Below are 21,048 nucleotides of genomic sequence, written 5' to 3' on the forward strand. Positions count from 1 at the left end.
ACTATTTTCACTTCCACACCTGTTTTTAATGTGCTTGGAACAAGTAGCATAGCAATTGTTGGAGGACTTGCCTACCTCTGCTGGCTGGAATATACGAGCACACTATTTTTACAGGATTGTAAGTGTATAGTTACAGACACCAAACAGAAAGCTTTTGAAAACTGTCACAGGGAGGTAAAAAGTATTTCAAACTGGTCTTCCTAACTACAGTAACATTCTTTTTTTATGCTATTGCTAGTGAGTAAAAGGGAGGAAGAGGAACAGGTTTATAGTGTGATGAATCTTATGGCAGATCAGCTTTTTCCTGTAATATTTAGCACTTTATGAGGAGGCAGAGGGAATTGCCTCTGACAGGAGTGCTAGCACTCACTCTTGGACATTTAGCTTGAGCCAGCTGTCTGTGCAGAATGTTCAGGCTTTGGAAGTTCAACGATGTAACATATGGAATTCAGACATCAGTCACAGGACAGAGAAACTGATTCTGTTCCATCAGTGTCACGAGATGGAGGTAGCCCTCCTTCCACAAACTGGGCTGAAAGGCAAAGGAAGGACTCCAGAGTGACACTATAGATGAGGTTACTGTTCTTCCCAGTAGAATTTCTCTGAATTGCAGAGAACTTACATAGGCAACAGGCCCTCCAGCTATAGCACCCCATGCATTCTGCGGGTACCATTTCCAGACAGAATGATAGCTTTGTGCTATCAGAGGCTGTTCAATAAGCCTAAGATGAGGTGGGAGACTGATGGCACCAGCAGAATCACAGACCTCCCTGCATTATGAAGTGGTGAAACCAGAAAAATGCCGTGCACTCACCCAGAGTGAGAGTAGCCAGTTTAACACATCTACCTCCCTAACACGTTCCAGGAGAATGAACGCTGCCTTGCTTTTTTAAACATACTCCCATCTGTTGGGATCTGAGGCTGGGTTCAGCCTTCTTTCCTGACTATTCAGAGGCAACCCTTGGGACCTTCTACCAAGAAGTCTTTCCAGCTACTTACAAACCATTTCAACAGCCTGAAAAGCACACAGTTAAGCCACCCCTGAACCGCACCACAAAATGTACTCACTGGTTCCCATTGACCACTTTCTTATTTCAGTGGTCTGGCAAAATACAAAAAATGAGATGCCCATGAAGAGAAACGGAACATGAGGATGGTAGCTTTTACTCGTGCCCCCACGACTCCAAAATATACACAGGACTTTCACAACACTGTTGACATCAGTTTGAAAGTAAAGAGGACACAGCTGACACACAAGCAGGTTGTAGCAAGGTGAATGTCAGTCTCTTCTTTCAAGTAACAAGTGATAGGATGAGAGGAAATAGCCTCAAGTTGCACCAGGCAAAGTTTAGACTGGATATTAGGAAAGATATCTTCACTGAAAGGGTGGTCAAGCATTGGAACAGGTTGCCCAGGGAAGTGTTGAGTCACCATTCCTGGAGGCATTTAAAAGATGTGTAGACATCATGCTTAGGGACATAGTTTAGTGGTGGACTTGGCAGTGTTAGGCTAATGATTGGAGTCAATGATCTTAAGGGTCTTTTCCAACTAAATGATTCTATGACATTTTCCTCAAATGTCCCATGCTGCTGCTCCACAAACTGTACATTCGTGTAGGGCCCTACACATTTCCCTTCTTATCATCTACTCCATCTCCAAGACCCACCAAAGCAGAGAACCTCCTCACCCTAAGCCTGGCATCAGAAGCAGCAAGCCTCCATGGAAGGAGTAGGGTTTTCCAGCAGCTGCAGAATGTAACTCTGCTGCCTCACAGCCTTGTGTCCTTGGACAATGCTGGGGGCAGCAAACACTCTTAGGGATAACACTGACCTGTGTACCACTGAACCCTTTTTTTCATCAGTTGTCTCCTTGAGAATCACTTGCAAACTCCAGCAGGGCTTTTGGTTTCAGGAGAAGCTGAAGTCTAAACATTTTCCAGGGGGAATCTGGGAGCACAGGTCAAGCCATTACTTTGAAACAGCCCTTCCTTATTTATGGCACCTTAGAACTGTTATAATCTTTCTTGTGAAATTTTAAGAGAGGCGAGAAGGTGAGTCAATACATGTAGTCTATCTGCAAGCATCAACATACGTTCAGATGGACGTCTGAAGTGCAGATCCACATACAAGCCTGTGCTGAAGGCTGCTGTTGCATACAGCAAGGGAGCACTTTGCTGCTAAGGAATTACTTCAGCTAATCAATGCAACCTCTCCAATATGAACCAGCTTCTGCTAAGAAGCAAAACAAACTGCATCAAGTTGACCTCTCCACTCTCCATTTGTCCCTATATATCCAGGTAATGTCTGTTGCTGGAGCTTATTTCCTTTCCCCTCCAAATCCTCAGTCATTTTAAATTTAGGGTTGTTTTTCTTCCCCTTTTACCCCAGCTTCTTATATCTTTGCCCCTCTCCTCCCGCCCCCTGTCCACTCACCTTAACTGGCAACTGTAGAGTAAGAGTTATGACTCCATGTCTGGAGTAATTTGTTTTCTTTCTTTGCGGCATAAGGAGGGGGGAGTGACTGAATTCTTTGGGAATGATTTATCACACAGCACTCAGGGGGAGCTTCATTTATTTGCCTAGCTGCATACGGTTTAACACCTATGGTTGCATGCCGATTATTATACAATGTTATTTTTCCCACTTGTATACTTTGCACCTTTTCATAGAGCAGATTAACTAGTCCCCAGTGGCATGTTATTTATTACTTTGTTTGCTGGCTGTCTGGGAAGGGTCCTGGTCCTAGATTCTTCCATCCTCCCTGCTTCTGCTCTCCCCTACGTACTCCCTTCTTCACCACACCTGTCACACACACTGAGACTGTGGGAGAATCACACTTGAGCATCACATATATTGTACCTTCCCCAAACCTTCAGGAGGAGAAAGAGACAGAGGCCTCCTAAACAGCAGCCAAGAGAGGAACGTGTGAGTGAACCACATAGAGCCAGAGGGAAAGAAGGGAGAGAAAATAAGGGTGAAACATCACATTTTGGCTTGCAAGGAAGCAGGAACTTAGCAGGCAAGAATCTAGAGATCTGCTGTGAAAATGCAATGTAATTAGTAAGTTTTCATATCATACTCATCAGGCACTTCTCCTGAGATTGCTTCATTTGATATCAAGACAGAACCTAAATTAAAATGAACTCAAAACCAAACCAAAACAAATCCTCACAAAAAAGAAGAGGTGGGAGGACTAATACAAAGGTCTGAAGGTAAATATTTCTGGCAGATGGGACAATAAAGTGACATACTTTAGCCCAATGGTTTTGACAGATCAGAGGAGCACCGTGTTGGGAGGCACTGACTCAAGATGTAGGACAAGAGCCAAGAAGAACAGAATAATAGAAGATAGTAGGAAAGGCAAAAGCTTTCTGACTCATTGGTTCCCTCCCATGAACTGTTATTCCTGACATCATCACTGACTCTTCTTTTTTCTGCTTCAGCTACGGGGAAGTTCAAAAACCACTACTCCCAAGTATTATGCCCAGAAGAGATGGAAGCATCAAAATGTCCACCAAAGAGGATGCAGTCAGCATTAGGATGTCATTCCCAGGCACCAAAATTCTCCAATTCCAATGCCACCATCACATCTTATTTAGATGCCACTAAAGCACAATTGCACCTGGCTGACACTCCTTCCTTCTCAACCTGCTTTCCTGCTGAAGTGAGACCAACTTTTGCTTCCACCCATCTCCTCTACTTGGTGTCCTGACTACCACTAACCAGCCACAGATTTTGGAGAACAGCCTGTAACAGACATTTAGACAGAACATTAACACAACTGGCATGGAGAGGCAGCCAGTCAGTTTGGAACGAGCACAACTAGTTTAGTAGTAACAGAAAGCAGGAGAAAAGTAGCAGAAGCCCATGGCTTCACATATCTTTAAATAACAAGGGAGGGAACGCTGTGTGCTGAGGGTAGGACAAGACAGCTGATGAATAAGGCTGAGAAGACAGGATTAAGACAGGTGAGAAACTGTCCCCATTCAAAAAAGTGCTTTGCTTTTCAAAAGCCTCATCTAAATGTACCTGTAGCTCCCTAGTCTCTGCAGCGTTCCACATCTCCAAGGCATAAAGAAATTTGTTCCAACTCCAAATAACTACATATTCAATGCAAATAAGTGCACTGTCTCCTCACTCTGGAAAATAATACAGGTGTTCAAGCTCCTTGGGGGTTAGTCCTCACTGCTAAAAAGGAACATCCTAATAACAAATCAAACTTTTGTCTAGCCTTAGCTATTTTTGGTGTATCCCACCAAAACTGCCATAATCCTTTTTAAGGGCAAAGCAGCAGGCCCTGCCCTTACAATCTGACTCAAGAGGAACTACACTGATTCTCAATATAGGTGGCTTAAAAGCATGCTCCTTGTTAATGTATAGGATCCTAGAAAGACTCCACATGGCTAAGGCAACATGTCATGAGTACATTCCCCCTAGGAGCAATCACTATTCCCTGATCCTTAAGAAAGGCATGCAGCAAAATGGTATCACTGCCTAGGCAAAGTACTAGAAAGGAGAAGCTATTTTGGGGTGTCATGTGGGTTTTATTGCCTTTTTTTTTTTTTTTCTGCAAGCGGGAAAAAAGTTAAAGAAGGAACACAGACAAATCAGAGAATGCATGTCCTGGTAGTACATCTGATATAATCACATCCCACCCCACTGTTCAGATCTCTGGAGTCAAACTGCACCCAAGAGTACACAGACTCCCTTTGGGGTGGACGACAGGATGTGTTTCTGCTTCTTGCAAAAGTATATACAGACATGTACCTTTCAAGCTCCTTCTCCCTTTGAGAAGCCCTAAAGTTTGGGCCCCAAGTGATTTCAATTAACAAAAAGAACTGTGACCACCACCATTCTTGTATTCAAAACTCATTTACAGTTATACTCTGTCCACTAAGATCTCCTGACAGCAGAAAGCTCTATCACTGGAAAACTGTCATATGAGATGCTGGCATGATACTTGGGCGCCAGAGCTGAACAGTATAGGTCACATGGAGTTGGCCCCCATTCAACAAGCAAAATTTTGAAATAAACAAAATGGTTGGTTTTTTTTTTTTTAAACTATGCACACACAAACCTGTCTTCAGCTGCTAACCTTAATATATTACTCATTCTTCCTTTCAAATAACGTCATGTTCAAAACCCCAGTGACTGCAGAATATTTACTTGAGGCTGCTACTGCTGGTTTCTCTAGAGCTGTTTATTTTTCCATGCATGAGCTCATTACATCACTCTGTGGTTTTCTTAAAAGTTGTCAGGGTAAGATGGATACAGGCTGGAATCTCTTGCTAACTAAAACCAAATCACTAACTAGCACAACTGGAGCTGGAGATAACCCAGCTCTGGAAATGAGGAACAACCATGGATTCCTCAGTGGAGATGGGGTGCTCCCAAACAGGCAGCCATCAGATCTATTTTCTTGGAAGTGGAACACATTATCAAGTGTTTCTCTAGATTAAGAACTGTAAAAAAATAATCATTTGGACTGTTGCAGGCTGGAAGAGGCCGGGGGGAGAAGGTAGGAAAGTAGGAGGCTAAAACAGTAGAAGTAGAATGAAAAGATGTTTCCCACCCATGCTGATTAGAGAATAGCCATTGCAAAGGTCTCATCTGTATCACCTCCTGCTCTGTGTGTTAAAAATAAATGACATGTCACAGAAGGCAGTGCTAAATAGTTTGGGGTAGCCATCTGTGTGCACCCGTGGGTGTGCATCTTTGGGTAAGGTGAAAATCAATTCAAAACAAACATCAAAAATGTTTTTGTCATCTTGCCATAACAAATAAAATACTGTGTTGATCTAGACCTTTCAATCGCCCCAGAAAGAGAAAATTACTTTTGGGCTTTTAAGATTCATAAAGGCAGAGGACTTAGTTTGTAAGTGTAGAAAACAGTAACTTCTCTGCTACTCTACAGTCCAGATGTTAGAGCATGTTCATACTTTGGTTCCTGCCTCTGGCCAAGAAGATTTGAACCTTCATCTCACCCTACTGAGAAACAGATTTTGTCATCATTTAATTCTTTAAGGCAGGCTAGGGTAACAGCGCTAGCAAACCCTCATAGAAATGCTGTTTTACTTAGCCTAGAAAAATTCACTGGCAAAATGCCTGGGTCAAGTGCTCTAATCACCAGGCTAGAGTCACTCTGCTTTCTCTGATCCTTAGCTTTCTTAGTATTTACATATGCCAAGCAAAATGTAAATGCTCCAAAAGAGAGGACTGTTTCAGGAGGACCTCTCCTGTTTGTCAGCCCTAAATGGAAGGTGGAACACTCAGATTTCACATGCAGCCTTATTAGATACAGGCTGCAACACAGGGTGTTCACCAGCTCTGCAATGCTCAGCTACCTGGTGGTCGGTTCATTCTGAAGTCTAGTATTGACCAGAGACAATGACAGCAAATATGTCTCCATATAGCGATTCTTAAATTCTCCTCATGGTTGATATAGCAATGGTGCTAGCTGTCCAAGGTGTCCAACGTCAGTGCTGATTAGAGAGCAGCACATGCCCTCAGACAATAGTATCTACTGGACTTCACTGCCAAGGACAGGGCTACATAACCACCACAGGGAGAAGAGTTATCAGGGTTAAGTGTTTCAGTACCCCAAGGAGTAGGGCAGGCTTTCAAGAACTCAAGACCAATGAAGAAGAACAGAAATAAAAGAAGAGTTAGGCTGAGTATCACAAAAAGTAAAATCCTAAGACTGAGTTCAGACAGCAGAGCAGGTACCTGTGGGAAGAAACGAAATCTTTATTGCCTAAGGCATTTATGCTACACTAGAAAAATGCTGCTTTTCACACATTCACTAGCCCTAGGGCCATAGATTAGATGACCTACTAGATCTGTTCTCACCTCTGATTTCAGTGATCCCATTAAATTGCTGCAAGAGGATACCAGGCTGTATCTGTTTCAAGACAGTAAGTGCAAGCTCAGAGAGAAAACTAGGCAAACACCAAAATGAAAAATCCAATCTTGCACTAGTAAAACTTACCTTAACCCTTTAGAAATAAATGAAAAATCACAAATGTGCTGAGCATTAATATTTTAAGGTGACAAGAGCCAAAAGCAATTAAAAAATCCCCTAATTCTGCATGCCTATCTCATGACAGCTATTTCATAATCTTCAGCCAAGGCAGAGTTTTGGACATTTGGAGAATCTGATTTTAACTGATACTTATACACTCCAGCTCTGTTGTTCAATCCCACCTGCCCTACATTGCCTTTTAACATGTATGACAAGGGATGAAAGGTACCAAACCAGGGGACTAGGCTTCACTGGCTGAAAGAAACAGACTAAAGTAGCCCTCACCTAATATTAGCTAAACCATAGCCCTGTTTTGAAGAGGCAGCATTTCTTGGTATCAATAATTCAGTGTAAGAAACAGAAATGGCTGTATATTTATAACGCCTAATGAGGAAATCTGGGCCTAAAAATTGGCAACCCAGTCACTTAATGAGATCCTACAGCAAACGAGGGTCTGTCAGGGCAATCAGTAAAGCTGAGCCAGATGAACCACACATCTCCTTTTAGCTTGCTATAGAAACCACCTCCTACAGAAGTCTTGAATTTTCCAGATCTTTTATTTTCTATTTGTAGCATGCACCCACAATAATCTTGTTTGAACAACAGAAATTATATCAGAACCAACTGGGGAAAAAAAAAAGGGTTTTTTACAAAAGTAAATTCACAAAAGGAATTATTCCATGAACAACACTCTGGTTTACATCAGGCAGCTTCCTGACTAAACAACTGAACGAACCCATAGCCTTTACAACATGAAAGCCTACTTCGGCTCTGTCAGGCTAAGAAAGGGTGGGAGACAGGGTCTCAAGTACAAGATCCTCCTGCTCCCAAGTCCCTTTGTAGCCTCCCAGAACCTAGGTCTAGGACTCTTATTTCCATTGCAGCTACCAGATTTGCTGCATTATTGGTCTCCAAGATAGGTAGGGCCCATTGCAGAGGATTTTAATATTGAACTGTCACCTTCAACTGCACTGTGAGCTGCTGGTTGTTCCAGCAGTTCACAAAACACAAGCTGCATTTGCCCTCCCATGAAAGACACCCTTAAAGAATGCTGATACCCTCCTACATTATCTGAAGCTTCTGGATGATTCCCACTGGCAGTTCCTACACAGATCACCCTGCCACAAAAACAGTCAGGAGCTGAAGCACAGGAGACTGTTGCTAAAACTGGGGTCTGGGCATGTCCTCCTGCTAAGTTCTTCTCCACTCTGCAGTAAGGCAATCTCACCTAATCTAGCATTGATTTCACCCTGTAGTTGGTAAGTGGCACAGGAAGGTTGAGGGAACTGCTGAGTGCATGAATGCTCCCTGGCTAATCCAGAAATACCAGGTGATGAGGTACTTCAAGCTATCACAGTTCATCTGTTTTGGGGACTGGAGTTATACCCAACAGCTTTTCTAGGCATATATAGTTTCATAAAACACATGCAATAGTAGCAGCGTAGCAGTTCCTATTTAAACCTTAAAGAAAACCTTCTTAAGGGTTCTTAAGGCAATTTTCCTCTTTTGATATTCCCTTTACTTCATTCCCTTCTCCCACTTCAGTTCAAATAGATCTGACAGAAACTATTCTTACTGAAAATTCCCAACTTTCCTCTTCAGATTCTTCCAGTTTCTTGTGATTTCAGTGACTACATGCAGTTTCACCCTCATCTCCAATCTCAAGTTCTACAACCTAACTTCAGATCTTCCTGCTCCTCCTTTTCCCACTCATGTTTATGATCTTTTCCTTGCTGTTTTTTTACACTGGTGTCTTCCCTCATCCACTCTACTATCCACAAAAACAATCTCAATGTTTACTTAGGCCCAGACATAGGTAACCAACTTTCAGTTGTAATATAAACCAATCATTTGTCTATCAAAAATATCCCCTGCAGAATAGGATCTTGAAGTTGCTAGAAAAGAAGCCCTTTTCTGTATTTTCTCAACTACTTAGACCAAACCTACAGCCCAGATCTCAGAGCCAAATGCATCAGTTTGTACATCTGTGAAAGACTGCTGAACAGCAAACAGAATAAAGATGGTAGCTGGCAGGGATGAATTAACAGATGAAGAAATTAGAGGTTGTGCAGTTATGGTTTGGGAAAACAGCAACATCCCTCATCACACATCGACTGTGGCCTTTTGGACACAAAAAAGAATGTTATCTGAAATTATTTTATAGCCTGCACTTCAAGTCCATCAACACTGAAAAGGAGCAGGATAGGTACAACAAATAAAGAATGAAACAAGAACAGACAGTGAGGGACTGCAGCCCAGTTAAAAGAAACCTTTTTGGTTTCTTAGATGGAACATTACCTGAATTCCTTATACTGGAGCTGTTCAGTTTGGAATCTTTGATGACCAAGTGCTTAATCCAAAGGGTGGGTGCTGTGATTTCTGAAAGAGAAAAAATAACTAATTTAAACTACAGCAACTAGTGAATATATACAGTTGTTACTCACACAGTCACAGAACGGGTTGGGTTCCAACCCCCCTGCCATGAGCAGGAGCACCTTCCACTAGACCAGGTTGCTCAAAGTATCATCCAGCCTGGCCTTGAACACTTCCAGGGATGGGGCATCCACAGCTGCTCTGGGCAGCCTGTTCCAGTGTCTGGCCACCCTTGCAGTAAAGAATTTCTTCCTTACTTTTAAACTAAATCTACGCTTTTTTAGTTTAAAGCCATTCCCCCTTGTCCTATCAGTACATGCCCTTGTAAAAAGTCCCTCTCCACCTTTCTTGTAGGCCCTCTTTAGGTACTGGAAGGCTGCTATAAGGTCTCCCTGGAGCCTTCTCTTCCCGAGGCTGAACAACCCCAATTTTCTCCTCTCTCAGCCTGTCTTCAAGGAGACACAGGAGACAAGACGTTGGCTACAATCATGCCTTAACTGATCCACTATCTTTGTAGAGATCAGGTCATCCACCGGTGAGGTCTTCCACCTCTTACAAACCATCATTTGTAAATCTTCCACAAGGTTATCTCATTATTTTCCCATTCCAGAGAGTACCTCCCTGCTGGCAAAACATTTTTTTCCTCCCTCTACCCCCACTTCCCAAATTCTCAAGTTTAAAGCCTTTCTCCTCAAGATTAAAAGATCTCAAAACATCTCAAAGATGTTGTATCCTATAGTATATGTTGTTTTCCAGTAAATTATGTATAAAATCCAGAATAAAAAAAAAGGTCAATCCAGACTTTAAATATTGTTTTAACGGCCCAAGAAGAGCTGACCACAGTCAGTTCCCTAAAACAAGCAGCAACAAAATTTGAAATAAATAGGCAAATAAATGAAGATTTTTCTGGAAAGACTTGGAAAGGAAGTCTGTTCAAGAAACACATTAGAAAAGTAGTCTGATGCACTACAACCAAGACATGTAAACATAAATTTGTGGGAAAAAAGTGCTTAGAGCACCTCCTCTGAGGTGTTATACTCAATTTCAAAACACAGCAGAATCTGCCCTAAGCCACAGAAATGACATAACATCAGTATGTGGTTAGAACTGAGCAAAGCAGTACTTGATACCATGGGCTAAAGCTCCAACAGTGACGTTTTCAGAACTGATATTTTCTGAAAAATTTTCAGTTTCCGCAACAGCATTCCTTAAATACTAGATCCTGAAATTTATCTTGAGTTCCTCTAAGAAATTTTTACAAGAGTTTTCCTGCTCTGTTGTTGACATTTACATGGATCTGCTCAGCAAGAGAGAAGCTGGCTGACTAGAAGAGATACTGTTCATAAGTTATAAGAGCATGAAGGAAAAATGAAAGGGAATTTTTCCTTCCTAAATGTTTTCAGCTGCATTGATGGTAGGCATTACTGTAATCCGGTTCAGAGCATTTTTTCATACGGAAGTACAGGTTGAACACTGATATTCCAGCAGTAGTAAAAGTCTGCTTACAAAGATTGCCTTATCTGCAGGTTTTACTACACTGTTTTATCATCACTCAGTCATGATGTGCTCCTATAAATATATATATACCTATATACTTCAGGCCAAACTCCTTCAAATTAAATGCTGGGTGAGAGATAGGAAGAGAAGAAGCAAAAAGTAGAAGTCATCCATAAACCAAAGTGCTAGATCCAGACTCATAAATCTGAGATGAAATTTAGCTCTGACTCTGCACTGTATGGACTGGGTATGTCTACAGCTGAAAAAGGAGGGACAACCAAAATCAATAGGTGCCGAAGGAGAGGTCAGGGCCTTTAGAGACACAAGGGTGCATATCTTTGTGAGGTTGAAAGGTGCAGGAAAAGAAAATGTGCGAAAACAGTAGAAAGGAAAAGAAAAGGAAATTAATCCTTTGGGATCTACCATAAAAATGTACTTTCCATCCTGTTAACCTGGACATTTTTTGGAATACAAGTAAGCCACACAGACTCCTCTGAACAAATCTGTGGGAAGAGTAGATGCTCACTGAGTTAAGACATGAAGATGTAAGACATAAGAAGATGATGTTTAAAGAAGTTATTCTTTTGGAAATTAATACAACTTGTACATTGAAACTAAATAGTGGGTGAATGCAAAGAAAACAGAACCTAGAAGTGTAGAAGGGAATAAAACGGTTTTAAATTTAAAACTATAGCAATGACCATTAATAATATACTCTTCTGCAGAGGACAATCTTGTCCTAAGAGGATATTCACTACAAACTTCACTGAGATCTGCACTGTAATGAAGTGAAATAATTTCTAAACAGATGGCTTCTTTATGATTCAAACCTTGGACAAGAGAGTTTAAGTTATCTGATCTACATTATCTCTGGCACTATTCTGTTATGCCCTCAGGGAGAATGTTAGAGAGTGGGAAGGGAAGTTATTATGCCTGAAATGTGAGTTTTCATTATCCTCTAATGTAGGTGAAAACATGAGAAAGGTGAAGCTTCATCTTAGAGAAGTTGAGGTCCAAGAGGTATCACACATTTCAGAGGCAGTTGAGTGCACGAAAAGAAATTCCACATTTTTATTGTCCATTCATGTTGCTATCAGCTCCACCCTGGTTGCCTGACTTTGAATGCACAGGTTTTCAGGAGCCCAGCAAATCTCAAACCCACTGAAATTAAATGGAATTTGGACTTTAACTCCTTTGGATATCTACGAAGAGTCCAGATTGACAGGTGAATGGATAACTGTTTTGCTTTTTTCTGTCATCTGACATTGGTGTCAGACACCAAATACAAGCCATTCCTCAGGAAAACCTACCCAAGACACTGGGAGAGCACTCTAATGAATTATCACGACATGTTTGTTCAGATAGAACCAAGGGGTTGAGGATGACATCCTGAGATATCTAGTTCAATCTTGTGCTCCAGACAGGGCCAGCTGTAAAAACAGACCAGGTTGCTCACGGCTTTATCCAACTGGCTCAGAAAGGAAAGGCAAAATACCACCTCTCTGAGCAATCTGTTCCACAGCCTCATTGTCCCTCATGGTGATGAAGATTTTCCTTATACCCAGTCCAAACATTTTGTTTCAATTTATGACTGTTGTCTCTCATCATGCATTACTGTGAAAAGCCTGGTTTCATCTTCTTGATAAACTTCCCTGTAGGTACTGGAATGCATCTATTATGTTACCTTTAAGTCTTCTCTTCTCTAGGCCAAACGCTTCTTATTCTCTTCCTGAGGTACCCACTTTAAGCCACTGTCGGATACAGTACGCTCAAAGGTAATGGATTACACAAAGTGTTGGTCAGACCCAGAATTGATTTTCTTCTGCTTATTGCTACCAAACACCACTGAAATCTAGTTAGTCTGATTTTACTAACAGAGATGACAAAAATACAGAGTGACAAACTTAGCAGAGGTTATTCATTGATGCATAGCTTGATTAACCTGCCTGTCATATTCTCTTCTCCCAAGTCATAAGGAACACCGCTAATACAACAGGAAGTCATTGCATTAGTCATTCTCTCTAGGAGTCTAGGAGATAAGGTCTTGCACAATATATTGCAAGATTTGTGAGAGGCAATCTTTCATCATTGTCCAAACCCATTTATCAGACTTGATTTCACATACAAATCAATGCGAACATTTTTGATTGAAAATGTTTTTCACAGAAGATAGAATAAGATTATTTTTTTTCAAAAAGGAAGGACCTTTCAAATAAAGAAGGACTTCTCAAAAAAAGAAGGACCAGAAAAGATCTGTTCAGTACACCATTTTTCCAGAACTTTGCCAGTTCTCTCTGAATGACCAAAATGTTAAGCATCTCCTAGAAGGAGTTCCTGAACAGGCTGCATTAACTAGATCAGCTCACTCCCGCATTTTACTACTGCATTCATTCCTTTGAATATCTGTGGGCACCTTTCTCAGGGGAAAACTTAAAGGCCAGAAGTTTGTGATTACAAACAGGAATTTAATACCACATCAGCTTGCTGCCAGGAGGAACTTTCTTTTGATATAAACAAGAGATAGCATGGCTTCAGTCTCCTTTGTTTATCTGAGAATGCTTTTTGCTCTGAGGGCCTTGCTTTGTTTCTTAAAGCTCACAAGAAGATTCTTAAAAGCCTAGGATCACTAAATGGAAGTAACAGGACTACAGCATCTTGCCATTAAATAAGCTTATTTTAGCACCAAAAATCCCCCACCCCATCAACTGTTCTTACAAGAAGGCAGGAGGTATCAACAGCACCACCTACTCTTGCTCTCCAGTCTCCATTTCTGCCTTTGATGCAGTTTAAAGAAAGCGTCAAGTACAGCAGTTCAGCATGAAAACGCATGGGCTTTCCCTCACTGCCTTACGGTCCACAGTTTCAGGTGGGTCACAGAGTGGTTCGGACTTGAGCTCATAGTCTGACTGTAATGGTTGTGGGTTTAAATCTGTAGAAAACATGCACCACTAAGCAATATGTAAGATACAAGCAGCTGCTAACAGGCTCATTCACAATCCGAGGACCGCTATACCCACTGGTATTTCTGTTTGTATGTGCGAAAGGCTTGAATACTCTGTGATGACAGCCATTTTACTGTAGTTTCAAAGCTTCCAATAGACTAAAGTCTGATATTCCCTCTCCAAAATAATAGTCACAAGATTAGCCCATTTCAGAAGGAAACTGCCTTGGTGGGCCAGAATTAAGTGGGCCCAGGACACTGACTTCATTTGCTTAAATAGTATGTGCGTCAATGAAAATAATTGCTAAATAAAGAAACCTCCCAGCAATTTTCTTCCAAGTCAACATTCACAAGCTGTGGTTTAGCACTACCCTCCCTTTCGTGAAGCTGTAACACGTTGCAGAGGTTATGAAACTACCAGCATTGGTATAATAAGGGTGGAGTGAGCGAGGGGGTAAGGACAGTTGCCACTTCTGACTCAATGCACATTTTTTCTTGCCATGACACCTTTTCCTCCAAGGTTACCCCAGGAATCTGGTCAACTGGTGTTATTGTTGGATTCCAGGGAAGAGGGGAGGATATAAAGGGATTAGAGAAAATGCCTGAGGTCCCAAGGGCACTGTGAAATTTGGATAACTTATGAGATTCACTGGCTTTTCTGCTTTGCAGGATAAAGCAAGCATTTGAGTCATAAATCCTAGGGAAAAGGGAGAGGGAAGTATCTTTTTTTGTTGTTATTTTAAGGGATGCTCTTACCTTCTCCATCGAAAATAGGCTGGGTTTCCATGGTAGGCGTTGGCTTTGAACCGTCATCTGAATTGAGAGTTAAAAAGAATCGAAAAGAAACTACCATTATTGAGGTAAATACTATCTACTCTCCAGTACTGTTGAATGATTGGGATTTGTACATGGCCCGGCCAAGTCCAGAAAAGAGAGAAGACAGACAGAACAAAAACAGTTTACGCTAACAGCAGTAACATTTTACATAGCAAGCATGCATCAAGCACTATCCTTAGACTTGAAAGAAGCCTCCACCCTTCACTCCCCTCTCCCTCCACAAACCATCGGTGTGCATCACCTGGTAGTCTCCCCTTGTTGCACTGATCAAGCAATCACCTTTTCAGTTTCAGGTGGCTACATATCCCACATAGGTCGCTTCCTGACACAGCAGAGGTCTGAAGATTGCTGTCCCACTGTGTCTTTCTCCTTATTCCTTTTGTTCAAAATAAAATCTCTTCTGAAACTTACCTGTGCAGAACCTGGCACGAGCATTCGCTGCAGAGCTGTTAGAAAGGGATGGTCAATAGAAAATCTTTTTTCTTACAATGTCTGCATCAAGGTGTTCTCTAATTGCAACACTGTGGCAACGTTCTTCTAATTGCAAAATTGTGGGAAAAGAACTTCTCTTACATTAGGTTTTTCATGTGCAAGAACACTCCATGTCTTCTGACCGCAAGTCTTTCATAATTAAAAGCTTCAACCAAAAAAGATTCCCCAGGAAATATAAATCTCAATATTTAGAGACAGACCGCAGAGGGGAGTGTTCAGTTTACACTCTGTTTGGCTTGGTATGCCTATCCATCACACCTGCAGGCCCAGCTTGGATTCAGGCTGCGTATAATTCCTCAGCACTCAGAGGGATCTGCATTTCAAGCCCCAGCTTGGTGCATCTTTACACAGCACTAGAACAGTGGCATAGCATTAAGTGATGCAAAACTCAGTGTGGGCAAGCTAAGCTAAACCGCAGACGAAAGTCTTTTGTTACATTGCATAATTAGAGTATTGCTGGGTTGTAAACTAAGATGAGATTAGGCTAGAATTGCTTTTTTCCCCATTTTTTTTTTAAATACAGTGACTTAAAATCTACATTATGTAACGACTATCTTTTGCATGTGTTATAGGCAAAGATGACACTAGGCATCAGCAAAGTGGGCAGTAATGTAAAATGTAAAGTTTACACAGTGAAAACCCATTGAGGGGAGGCCAGAAAAGCCAGGCTTGACACCACCTCCATGATTACCAGATGCACAGGGCAGACAACATTTGGAAGAAAAGTGCATGGGACAGCCCATCCTAGAGACAGCAATAACTGCCCTCAGCTTTCCCTTATATTAGTTTCAATTGCAAAAGTAAGAGACCATTGGAAGGGGAAAGGAAGGACAGAGATGGAAAACAGAGGCTTGCAAACTATTTTTCCACCCCTATCTGTATGTGCAGTTTTATAAAGTAAGCAAAATCCTGAACACCTCTTCCACAGATCATTAATTTGATGCATTTCCACATAAAGTAATCTAATTCACAGAAAGCAAAAATCTGCTGGCAATGCCATTTCAACCTCAGAGATCCGCTGAAGTAAAAGGAGGCTGACAGAAATAAGCAAGAGAGACCTTGTTGTCATTTTCCCTCTTTATCATTGTACTTGGTTTTATGCTTAACCGCAAGCATAGCAAAAAATATTTGGAAGAAAAAATTACTCACCATTTCTCAGTCAACTTTTGTTGTGAGTTTTCCTGTTATTGGGTATTACCAGTAACATGGATAAGCAGCATTATTCTTTAAAAACTTGAGCAACTAATTTCTTGGGAAAATTCCCTGAACTTTGCTTAATTTACAAGAAGGAAGATTTTGCCCTTTAAAGAAATCTTTGGATAGAAGTAAATGGTTATCTTCACTTTGTGTCAGAATATGCTGCTCTGCTTCTGCAAGATCCCAGAAACCACAATTATGACTTGTTATTTATTTAGAATGACAATTTACACTGTAACAAAGCAGCAAGCAGCATGTAAACAGCATGACTGGCTTTACAGATTGGGAAACCAACCCAAAACTGCAGAAGATGCTGGTAGAACAACTGGAAAAGTGAATAATTCTTAAATTATATAAAACAGGAAGACATCTAGCATTAAAAAAAATACCAGTATGATAGTAAGTTTATTCCTATTATTCTCATGAATGCTTCTGCACCGAGTAACTACAGGACTGCTTTTCAGATTTAAAGCAGCAAACCAGAAGCCAACAACGGACAAAAATTAGAAGTGGATCTGAGCCACAGCACTTTATCCAAACCATTATGTGAACTTTGGCAGAACTCGGGACATTTCAGGTTCAAGGGGTTTGTCTTAGGCTCGTGTGTGTGGTGTTTGAAGAACAGAGAGAGCAGCAATTACAATTTGGTAAATACATTCTTCTTAAAGAAAGATAATTTGGTAGCAGTTTTTGTATGAAGTTAGCAATCAGGCTACTGGAGTTTATTAAACAGTGACAGAATAAATGCGGCAAATGGACTAAAATACCAAAGTGACCTTTGAACTGAGGGGCTTGTTTAAGATAATCTCAGTAAAATGGCTCTGTGATCCACACAGTCGTTTCCTCACTGGGTTACTAAGGCCAAATTGTCACTAAGTCCACATTGTAGCAGCACCCACTACAATATTAAGGGTTTTGCAAATAGAGGGAAGTGTAATTATTCCCCTGTTGTTCAAGCAAATCTAGTTCTTTCATCACACATACAAGAAAAAAATGCAATAGGCAAGAGCCCTGTAATTAAATTCACCATATTTCAAAAATCAAAAGCCAGAGATATTTCTGGTTATTTCATTAAAGGTCATGAAATAGTCACATAAAAGACACCATGCTCACTTCCCAGATGCCAGCTTCTTGCTCTGAAACTACCAAATCTACTTCTTAAACTGGAGAATTCTCAGGAGGTCTGAGTGTTTCAATGTAGCTTATGGCAAAAAGCTTCACTTCCATTCCCTTTGGGCAGAACAACCACCCTAATACTTGTCTACTCTCATTTGATTTTTCCTCTCACTCAATACACTGTTCATCACACTGAACATTTGTTCCACTGGCCTGTTTGCTCCTGGTAAAAAAGGAGTAAGTTCTATTTTACATACCCCAAAATTTTGAACAAACACTTTGTATTCCTTAAAGAAGCATTTTAACAAAGAACAGAAAAATCAAGCGATTTCAGAGATCTGGAGTCTCCTGTGATGTACGGAATATTGTTACTTTGGAACCAAAGGTAATGAAGTATGTTCATCAGGTACAATCTATTCCTCTCTTCAAAACACTATTAAATTCCACACTTTCAAAGAAGGCATGTAACTGCAATGGTTCCTCATGTAGAGCATGTCACAAGGAGGGATCAGAGGCCAAGTTAAGTGCTTCCTAATCCCTCTAGATGGCAATGCATTCAGATCAGGAACTCACGTTCTGCAGAACTGAAGAGGATTTCCTTTGGTTGCAGAATATTCTCAGAGCTTTGATGAAGAGTGCATTGGTATGCTTCTCTTCCATGTTTACAACCCAAGATGAATACCCACTTTCTTTTTCCAAGACCATAGTGAATACATACAGCATCACTCAATGGAATACTTCCCAATGGCACACCGTTGTAAAGCCATAAAACTTGCCTACGGTACACTTGCGGAAGTTGAACTGATTTTTCTGGTTCAATTGGTGTCAACTTAAAAATGGTATTTTTATCTTATCCCTGGTATGCATGAAACAGGCAGATCCAAACAGATCTCCCTAAGCCATTTTCACATTAAGGTACCATGGCTATAAGGCAGAAGTCCACTTGCTACTACTGTCATAAGCTCATAAGCTTAAGAACAGTTTTTGTTGTGTTAGCCTGACAATAATTCAAAACATGGATAATTACTCACGTGCCCAGATCTACCGCTAGTGATGGGCAAGAACTCTTTATGCTTCCACTAGGACTCCCCTCCCTTAGCCTCATCCTTGCAGAATATCTAGCAAGCATCCACATCTGGAATGACTGCAGAGTACACTGGGATTGAGGGACAAAGAGATTCACTTCATGCAAAAGACAACTGTTAAAGTGATCTTTTTACTCTGAATGATAGGCACTGAGGCCATGAACAACTCCAGTTATGTCAGGAGAAATGTAAACTCCCTGACACAGAAAAAGCATAAATTACTATGGAAAAATGTGAAGCAACTGCCTGCTGCTGTGAATCACTGTCTTGCTTCAAGCCACCTAATGGAACCTGGAGAAAGGGGAAACGTTAGGTGAATTAACTTCCTATATTGCATCTCCTACCCAGAAAAGCTACAAAAGCCAACTGAATACTTGTATCACCATATTAGCAGACCAAGATCTATATACTTCCTAAGCAACTTCAACCTTCAGTACATCATTTCTGTGTTCTCACTGGAATCCATGAGACACTCTGTAAACATTTCTACCATTTAAAGAGCACTAGCGTTTATGGAGTCAAACATCCAGGTCTTGTACAAAATCTGGTCTTTTTTAAGTCCACAGCCTGAATGTTATGGTTCCCAGTCTCTGAGTCAGCCTGGGAGAAAAAGAGCATGACAATTTTAAGTGCATAGCTCTGCCACGGGAGGAGGCAGCCTTTTTCCAGTGTCAAGTGGTTCCTTCACTTACCATCATCTCATTTTGAGTGAGCCATTACAGAGCATAGCCGAAGCTAAACAGGCAACTTAGAGCACAGATAGCAAGGACAAGCTAATTCTTAGTGTGTCCTGTTTGATGCAGCAAAGCCCACCTTTAGTGAGTCTGTCAAACCAACAGGAAGGGAGAAGAGCTTTCCTAGGCTTGCGCACTCCTGAAGGACTTAAGTCATACATACACCTTTCTGTGGTTTAAGTAACTCTGGTCAGATGCAACAAAGACCTGCCAGGTCACCTCAAGCTCCCTGTATCTGTGCAGTTCCTGAATCCTGAAGGTATAATTTTACAACTTCAACATTTCTATGTATTACCCCCCCGCTTGGAGGTGTTTTAAGTATTAAAAGATGACAACAAAACTTGTATTTGCACTGCATGGTGTCTTACACAAAAATACATGTCCCTTCTGGTATTGTAGGGGTGGAGCAAATTGTTGCCTTAATCACAATCCTTCCCTGTATCAAGTGAAACAGTTTCAGCAAGTCATAATTAATTTAACAGTCTATGCAACTTTTATGCAGAGACATATATCGCCAATATAAATGCAGAAAGTTAGCACTCATGCCAAAAAAAAAACCCTATTCTTACAATTTAGCCAAATCAAGATCATTTCTTGCCAAGCAGCTGAAATGGAAATGCACCAGTGCAGATACACTTCCCTGCCAAGTTTTCACACCCCTTTCCGTAGAATCACAGAATTGTTTAGGCTGGAAAAGACCTTTAAGATCATTGAGTCCAAACACTTTATGCATGGAGATCCCACAGCTGTTAAGAAAAAGACCAACTTTTTAAATTAAATCAGCAAAAGCAAGTTCTTATTCTTTATAACCTTCATTTTAAGAAACAGCAACAATGTGCTCCCTTTGGATATAACAACCCACAAACACCTGGACATGGACCAAAATACAGAAAAGTTGTGCTTAAAAAGGTGAAAATGTTCCTAAGTGCTGAACATGAAAGGGCTCCGTATGGCTTAAGGAGCTCTTAACTGCAAAGGCTGACTCATATTGTCATTGCAGTAACTTTTTTCCTTCCTACATCAACTATTCTGTACGCCATACAGATGCAGGCAGTGTTTACTTCAACACTGCATTTCAAGCATCATCCAGATACGATGAGGACCCTTCCCCTGTGCCTTCTGGAAGGCATTAGATCCCCCTGCTTCCTCCTTGCAGGTGCATCAACATGAAAAAAAAACACTCAAGCCCTGAGGACTTTGTGGTCCAATGTAGTCAGCGCATTTGTATGGCAGCACAATTCTTTGCCCTGCAAGAAAGCCTATCCCACGCATAGACAGCTGGAAGTAACTCTGACCCCTGTGACACAATTCAAAGCCTCCTCTGTTTGGCTTTTTGATTCCTGATTGACACATTCACTGCCAGGCGGAGATAAATGCTGTTGGGAGGACAATGTTGATCCGCTCCAACTATTCTTGGGAAGGACTTTTTCAGAATAATAAACAAAAAACATTGGTGTGCTTAAATGTTTGAATAGAACTGGAGATAGACAGAGAGGGGACTGGAGTGCCTTACAGAGGCTGGCAAGTCAATTGAAGAGTTAATTGTCTGGGTGTACAATGAGTTTATTCTGACCGAAAACAAAGAGCTCCCTCTTCCTGGGCTTGGTCCTTCAAAAGCAAATGTGTCAAAAGGGGTCTGGAGCAGCACTCTGTATTAATAGCAATGCTCTCGTCTCTGGGATTTGGCGGTTTAAAACTGTTGAATCCCAAGCTTCAGATAGGCTGTCTCTAAAATCCAAAGTCCTCATTTACTGCT

The 21,048-nt window shown here is 41.2% G+C and overlaps 1 protein-coding gene across 5 annotated transcripts in view; it reads right to left on the reverse strand.

The window, feature by feature from the left end:
• Positions 1-21,048, reverse strand: part of SMOC1 (SPARC related modular calcium binding 1) — a 134,459-nt gene that overhangs the window by 34,677 nt on the left and 78,734 nt on the right. For 4 of the 5 annotated variants that reach the window (XM_055716780.1, XM_055716779.1, XM_055716777.1 and 1 more), the window contains exons 6-7: positions 14,588-14,677; positions 9,319-9,399 (exon numbers count right to left, since the gene is read on the reverse strand). In XM_055716780.1, coding sequence (XP_055572755.1) covers positions 9,319-9,399; positions 14,588-14,677 — 171 coding nt within the window. The remainder of the gene's footprint in view (positions 1-9,318; positions 9,400-14,587; positions 14,678-21,048) is intronic. The other variant, XM_055716778.1, reaches the window with a different exon arrangement.

This window comes from Falco cherrug, chromosome 7, assembly GCF_023634085.1.
Source record: "Falco cherrug isolate bFalChe1 chromosome 7, bFalChe1.pri, whole genome shotgun sequence".
In the NCBI taxonomy this organism is placed as follows: domain Eukaryota; kingdom Metazoa; phylum Chordata; class Aves; order Falconiformes; family Falconidae; genus Falco; species Falco cherrug.